Below are 8434 nucleotides of genomic sequence, written 5' to 3'. Positions count from 1 at the left end.
CTCCTTCTTCACCCAGACCAACCTCTTTTTGGCAAGTGGAATCTTTATAGTAGCAGAAGTGGGAAGCCTGAAGGATGTGGCTTACTTTCAGGATGATGCAGAATTGCTCTAAGCAGTAAGCTTACTGTTTTCAGACAGCATTAGCAGCATCAGCAAATACAACTGTGTCAGTTCCCTTAATATGTGGCGTTTGTAACTGCACAGGGGAAATGATAAACAGTATATGAGATTTGATGTTTTGATGATGACTTAAACAAATACTGATGGAGAGATTTGCTGTTTGATGTTTTCTTCACTAGTCCTGAAGATGCTGAGAGATAGAGATGGCTGTGATTATCTTTTGTAAAACAGGAAATGCAATCTTTTGGGGTTTCTGGAAATAGAGAGGTCATGCAGTCTGGAACCTGTGAGCCTTTTCAATCTCTAAGTCACCAGGTATGACTTCATAATTATGAAGCTATTTTTGGAATTATGTTTTTCCTAGTTATTAGACATTTAGAATATATTAATTGATGCAATTGTTTATCATCAAATTTTCTTCAGGATATCTTGACAAGTAATACTTATAGAGACAGGCATTAACTAAATAAAATAAATTTTAGAAATGTATGCATGTATGTGTGTTTAGCTTTTTTGAGATGTAACAACTCAGGGAATAGTGTGTTTATGATTAAAAGCAAGGTTTGAGATGATAGAGCATTTTTGCAGATTAATTCCTATTAATTCAAACTTTATATTTTATTTAGAATTATAAAAATAGAATACATTGGTCAGAGAGAAGGCTAGTTATAAAGAGCTGCTTACAGATAATTACATATTGTAATTTTTGGAATCTGCAATTTATTTTACGTTGATATAGATATTAATTCCTTTGCAACATTCAGTAGCATAAAAGTTTTGTAAGTAGAATCATGTTGATCAGCTTCTAGTATATAAGCTTATTTTCTGAAATTTGGATTGCAGTGTCTGAGTTGTTTTAAAAAGTACTAGTTTTAATATTTTTCTCAGATATATTGAAATACTGACGCTCTTGTTGCTTTTAGTACAGAGATCTACTCAGGCTAAGGAATTGCTTATAAAGGAAAACAGAATATAAATCTGTTTTGCACAAAGAAAGTGTGTGACATTTAAGCTTGTTTAAGATTTTTTTGACCTAGAGAAAAGGATTTGCCTACTTTAATTTTCAAGATCAGAAGATTTGACTAAATTAAACATGTAAACTGCAGGGTTTTCACAGCAAGGGAATTGAATGCATTTTATCTTTTTCTTCTGAAATGCTGTCATTTAGTCTAACCTGTTTTTTTACCTGTCGAGTTACAATGCTTTAGTTTGCTGTAACATATCATTAGAATTACATACTTGGATAAGAAACTCTTTGTTTGACCTTCAGATTTTCAAGAAAATACATTTTTTATATTATACATATGTCTACTTCAATTTTAGAGAACTTGTCAGATCCTTGGCCAGACAGCCTTTATTAAATGAGCAAAAAGAGATTAAATGTTTCCAAATTTCTCAATAGATAGTTTTGTCTTCATGATGATGTAGCATGATTAGAATTTAATGTCTCATCAGGGTGAAATGATATGCTATTAAAAATGAATATACTTAACAAAATAATAAAGTAAAAATATGCAGCAATGAATTGATTCAGTTAAGGGGTCAGTTCTCCTTTTTTAATTAAAAACACATTGAAAGAATTCTGCCTACTGATGTTAGCTATAATTTATATGTTATCCAGGCTGCTTAGCCAGCTTATATTCTTATTAGCAGGGAAGAGTGCCATATACTTAAGCTTGATTAGTTTTGGAATAATTTGAATATACCTTTCAGTTGTACAAAACCTGCTTAATCTGTTAGAATTTATTTCCAGTATTTGCATGTATTAGTCACCATGAGTACATTCTGTTTCTTGGCATCCTTTTGGGATTCCTCTAGGTATTGGTTTCCCAGCATTTTGTTATTTTTTCACTGTATTTATGACCTTTTCAAAAGAAAGAAAGGGGAAGAAAAGCACAACAAAACCCAACCCTAAACTGTAGAGGGTTTGTATTTCTCTTTCTTTTTAGTGGTAATTAAATGATACCTTAATCATTTTTATAAAGGGACAGAAATTACTGTCTTAGAATTGTCAGCTCTTGGAGAGGGATCTCTCTTTGTGCCTTGTCAAAATCCATTTCATTAAAGTGTAAAAACTGGTTTCAGTGCAGTGGACATTTAGAAGTAATGTCAACATTTCTTTCTTGTGCTGCAAGGTGGTCGTGACCTTTTTTGGTCTTGAAACTGATTGGAAACCTTCCAGTAATAGATGGTATTATGATTATGATTATTATTTTTTTACAATGGTTGTCTCTTTCTGTACTGTTTAGTACTTGCATTTCATTAGATGTCATAAACCCACAGCTGTGGAATTGGAATAAATTCCTACATATAGTGAACCTAAGTACATTGGAAAGCTTCCTAAATATAAGCTGCTTATAAGAAACTATTTGAGTAATTCATCCACTTAAAAAGCATCATGGTGATCGTTTGCACTATACTGTTTGCTGTTTTAAGGATCATAGAAAATAATTTTCTTACAACACATTAGATTATTTTAGAATGCCTAAATTGTTGTGCCAGAGTAGTATGAATTATGAATCAATAAAATCAATAAAATAGCTTTGTATATTTTGTATATTTTATATGTCATAGCCCAGTGTCAGGAAGCACGAGCAAAACTCAACTCAAAATTAGGATGCAGCCAATCTAGTCTAATTCCAGACTTCAACTTGTTACCTTCAATCTAGTCAATTTCCACTCTTGGTGACCTGAACAATAAGTTTCAGAGTATGGAATTTTTTTTTTAAGTTTAAAAAAATTTTTATTATTAATTGTAATGAAAGTTTACAGAGACTTTGGATTTCCATTCATTCATTGTTGCACTTTTCTCCCTGCCCCCGCTCCAGTTCCCTCCTCTTTGAAAAGTAAAATAAAAATTCTTTAATTATTATACAATCCCTCCCCCCACATCCACTCCACTATGGAACCTTCACTCTAGACTTCTGTCATGACAATAATACCTAATCATATATCCCTTTTAAACAATTATCTCCCTAATCTGTTCCAATGCAGTATACATTATTTATCCCGTCTTTCTCAGTCTCCTCCTAACCCCGATGTCAGTCCCATTTTACAACAGTGGCACTATGCAGTATTTGTCCTTTTGTGACTGAGATATTTCACTCAGCATAATATCCTCCAGAGTGACCCATTTTGTATTATATTTCATGAGTTCCTTGTCTTTCAATGCAGTTTTGATCTTAGAAAGATTACATTTTAGAAATAAAAAGTACAGGGGTGAGATTGTTCATTATTAACTAGGAAATTAAGGAGAACCCTTTGAATAAAATGAAGGAAATGGGATTCACTTTAGACTTTGACAAAAGGGAGATGGGAGGAGTTATGGAAGTAGCCTTAACTATCTGGTAGCTGGAGAGCTGGACACTGTTGTCTCCTTTCACAAGCAGATTGAAAATCACTGGCGGTGGGATGGGCTTGGGAGATGGGTAGAACAGATGGAAAGCCTTGTTGAATCTCAAACTGGAGAATGCAGCTCAATAGTACCTCCAAAGTACCTATTATATCCCTATTTTTGAAAGGTGCCCTCAAATTGCTTCTGACCCATAGATACCCTGTTCACAGCAGAGTTAGAGCAATAGTATGGTGTCAGAAGCCCTGAAAATAGACTTTGATATCTATTGTCATATAGTTCACTAAGGAACATGGTCTCCAGCTACCTTAACTGTGGACATATAATTTTGCAAATTATCAATGGCTATGGGACCAATATAAGAGAGAGTACTTTCCACACTGTGGGAGGAACTGTGAAGACACTAGAGAGAGGGTGAAGAGATTGTGACACTGCTGTGAAGTAAATGTGGCAATGTATAAACAGGGGAACCTTGGAGATGGAACCACAGTTAAAGGTTTTGCTTGCCAGATGATTGAATGACAAGCTTACTTGTAACTGATCTGAGATAAAATGTGCTGGACCATTGAGGAAATCAGAGGTTCGTTTGTGCTGCTGAACTGAACCTAGACTTTCCAATTGTTGACTGAGAAGCTGTTTCAACTAACTGAGGAATTTATCCTTGTTATTCTGGCTTGAGACTACTGGACTAAACCTGGATTAGCATTGTGTGATATTTTTTGCCTCTCTCCACCTATCCAACATATTTCCTGAATAAACCCCACATTGCTTATACTCATTTTACAAATAACAAGTTGATGAGCAATTTATTTTGGCTTGTAATAGCAAACTAAATTAAGAACTTTTAGTGTGTTCATTAAACATATGGACTTGCGTTCTATTGACTGGGTTCAAATTTTAATTATACCACTATCTAGCTATATGACCTGGGGCAAGTTTCTTAATTTTTCTGGGTTTTAGTTTCCTCATTAACATAGGGATAACCATGGTATATTAGAATTGTGAAAATTAAGTAGATAAATGTATATGAAACATACGTAAGAGTGCCTAGAATATTGCAAACACTATATTCACTGACTAATTAAACGAAACCTACTTTATGGAGTCAACTTGATCTTTATGGAAACTGACTGCCTAATTCTCTTCAGAGCTGCTGATGGATTTGAGCCTCTCATTTTCCCATTAGTAGCCCAGTAGGTAATATACCATGCAACTAGGGGTTCTAATGAAAACATTTTGTGTTGAAAGCTTTTTGCATCTGTTTCCTTGGTTGTTTTAAGCTTTTACTTGTATTCTATGTATGTAGGTCCTTTACTTCATATATTATCCACACAACTTCATTTCATGACAGAAAGATCATTAGAAATTTAGACAAGTTGAATAGCAGTATCAAATATTTCTTGCTATGCCTTAAGAAAGATCAAAGATGTTCAGGAGGAAAAAATATTTCATTGTGAGTTAAATACAACTTTGAATATATTATGGACTGCCAGGAGAATAAACAGGTTTGTTTTAAAGAGGGTGAAGCCAGCCTGTTCCTTGGAGGCAAGGATTCTGAGGCTTTGTCTGACATACTTTGGGCATGTTGTAAGAAGAGACTGGTCCTTGGAGAGGGACTTCATGCTTGGAAGGGTGAAGAGATGGAGAAAGAGAGAGAGGCCATTGATGAGATGGATTGATACACTGACGGGGGTAATGAGGGCAGTTGTGTCAGAGACAGTAAAGTTGGCACAGGATAGAGCAGGTTTCAGGGCTGTTATGTGACTCAATGGCGCATAACAACAACAACAACATTTTACCAACTACATTTATTAATGATTATTTTTATCCTAGATGAAAGACTAAAATAACTTGTGAATACAATACCATATGTATACACATATATAAAATAATTAAAATTCTTATTTGATAGAATACATTAATTTTAATCTCTGGTGATTATAGCTTTAAAAGCCTTTTATCTACTTTAAAATTCTCAATACATCCCTGTGAACAAATACGTAATATTGAAATATGAGTGAAATGTGAATGCTTAAATGTTACAATTTATGAAACCTCTGACTTTCTCTGTTTTTCTTTTGTGGATTTTTCTCAACCTGAAGCTATTTCTCTAAACTTGACACAAGTCAACTGGACTTCAGGATAATATAATTCATCAGAACAAGCATGTACAGTGTGCATTGGACAAACATATTAAGACCAAGATATATTTTTGCTTATAAAACATTGTAGGTAGTGAGTCATAAGCACTAAATACAAGAGAGCATTATTTCCTTGAAGTTTAGTGGACAGATACTCCTGAGTAGGGAGAAGTGAAGGTAGGCTAGGTATGAAATTAGGAAAAGAAGGCAAAGGTGTCATCTGAGGTAGACTTCGGAGACTTGCAGGTTGGAGAAAGGTCATTTCAGGAAAAGGAAACAGAATAAAGAAAGATAAGGAGACAGAAAAAAAAATAGCCTAATTCATACCATTGCCAGGAAGATTTGTCGGGCCCAAATAGTAAAGAATTTTAAAATTTACCTTTTGATTTATAAACTTAGGGGATTTCTACTTGTTTCTTGGGAAAATAAAACCAAAACTAAAAAAAAAAAAAAAACAAAACCACAAACGAAACAAAACCCGGTACTTAATTCTAAGTCATTTTCAGAGCTCTAACCCTCTTGAGACTTTGAAAATGAAAATTAAATTCCTGAGTAGATTTAGTAGTTGGTTGTCAAGGTAGGGGGTAGAAGCAAAATGAAAGATTTTAATAAATTTCTCAATCAGAATTGCACACAGAACATTTCTCAGCCTATCTACAACCACTTGAAAGTCCTAGATTTCAAGTCCTAAGAGACCTCCTGCTTGTCCCTGATGTAAACTCTATTTTATTGGTTGATAATCTGATTTAGCTTTGGCTTTGCTTTTGACATTTCCTAGACCAAGGATAATCTATTGAGACCATTTTAATACAATGAATATTTTTATTCCTATGGTTATTTTTTGGAAAAAAATACTACCTTGGAGAAAATTGAAGCTAGAAATTGCTATTGCTAATCATGGAAGTCAGATAAAGTCTTCTCTTTGTTCACTTAGGAATTAGCAAGTATGTTAGCATTGCTAGTACTTATAACAGTACCTTTAAATCTTCTACTTAAAGCACTTCAGTGCTTAAGATAATTGCTGCTGCTGTTGTTGTTGTTGTTAGGCATCGTGGAATCGAGTGTGACTCATAATGATGTTGAGAACTAGCACCATCCTCATGCTTAAGCCCCTGTGACAGTCACTCTGTCAAATTATCTTGAGCAATTTACTGTGCCAAAGATTAGTTCTTTTAAAAAAGATGAACAACATCCAATATCAGATTTCCTTTCGATATGAGAACTGGGATATGACCTTTGACATCAGATCCAGGAAGATGTCATTTGTGCAAAGGAATTGTAAAAAACTGGAACTTAGTACTCTCATTTAGTACATCATTTCTATAAGTCAGGAGTAAAACTCGTGGAATTCCACAAGGGAGAGTGAAAATGAAACAACTGGACTGCTGACTTTAATTTCAGAACAATACAAGACCATTTAATTGAATGTAGTCTGCCTATTCCTTTATTTTTTATCTACTAGTTTACTTACAAAATTAAAATACAAATTTGAACAAATTCTTTCAATTTCCCTCACCCCCAAATTATACAACCCAGTGATTAATCTCCTCTTCCCCCTACACATCCATATCCCTATGCTTCCAGCCTCTCCCACCCCTCCTGGATCCTTATACTCATTTTACAATAACAGTTTTATACAATATTTATCCTTATGTGACTGAGTTAGTTCATTCAACATAATGCTCCCCAGTCCCTGCCAAGTTAGGTAATAATTTACAAAGTTATTGCTCCTGCGTGCTGCATAGTATTCCATTATGTGAATGTACCATAATTTCTCAATTCATTTGTTTGTGGTTGTACATTTGGTCTGTTTCCATTAACATTTAGTAATTTCATCTCAGACAAGAGTCTTAACAAATGTTTACAGAATACTCCTGGGCCTCCACAAGAAAAGGACTGATAATCCAATTACAAAATGGGCAAAAGACATGGAAAGAATTTTCACAGAGGAAGATATTAGAATGGAAAACAGACACATGAAGAAATGTTCCAAAGCACTGGCAATAAGAGAGATGCTAATCAAAACCACAATGAGGTACCATCTCACTCCAGTTAAGAGTGGCAAAGTTTAACAGGGCAGCAAGTAATAGATGCTGGAGAGGATGTGATGAGAAAGGAACTCTTATACATTGCTGATGGAATTATAAAATGGTACAACCATTATGGAAGGCAGTTTGGTGATTCCTCAAAAAGCTGAACATAAAAATTCCATATGACCCAGCTGTTCCATTACTTGGAATATACCAGAGAATATGAGAACTGAGGGACAAACTGAGATTTGTATACCAATGTTCATAGCAGCATTATTCACCATTGCAAAAACATGCCTATTCCTTTAAACATCTGTAATTCTTTAAAAGCCTTTTGCTAGAAATTCTTGTGAGATTCTTATTAATCACTGGGATGTCATTTATACCTGTGAAAGATGATCAACATATTTTTAATACTCGTTTTGGAATCATATATCCATTTCTGGAAGAAACCTTGAGCAACGGTGGATCTTAAGTTGATTTAAAACATTAAAACATTTTCTTTTCATGATCATGTTTCTTTTAAAAATCAGATAAAAACATTTAGAGAAAAGTGATCCTTTTTTACCTCTAACCCTTTTAAAAATTATAATGGAATATAAATAAGAAAAATGTATTAATAAGATAATCTTTCTAAAAGGCAATAGAACCTGGCTCCAGTGAAGTCCATTATCAAATGTGCTTCATGTCTGTACCATCTCTTCCTATCTACTTTTTTGCATTTTAAAATTTATTTCAATGTCATAAAAAGGGATTGAATGGCTAATGTAAAATGTTTATTGTTCTTGTTA

At 34.0% G+C, this 8434-nt stretch overlaps 1 protein-coding gene across 1 annotated transcript in view; it reads left to right on the top strand.

Moving 5' to 3' along the window:
- The first annotated feature begins 354 nt into the window (after positions 1–354).
- SLC4A10 (solute carrier family 4, sodium bicarbonate transporter, member 10) overlaps positions 355–8434 on the top strand; it is a 315078-nt gene continuing 306998 nt past the window's right edge. The window contains exon 1 of the mRNA XM_006879486.1: positions 355–435. Coding sequence (XP_006879548.1) covers positions 355–435 — 81 coding nt within the window. The remainder of the gene's footprint in view (positions 436–8434) is intronic.

Source organism: Elephantulus edwardii, unplaced genomic scaffold (genome assembly GCF_000299155.1).
Source record: "Elephantulus edwardii isolate Elephantulus edwardi_28Jun2011 unplaced genomic scaffold, EleEdw1.0 scaffold00003, whole genome shotgun sequence".
NCBI classification, from domain to species: domain Eukaryota; kingdom Metazoa; phylum Chordata; class Mammalia; order Macroscelidea; family Macroscelididae; genus Elephantulus; species Elephantulus edwardii.
This window is presented reverse-complemented; position numbering and strand designations above follow the sequence as displayed.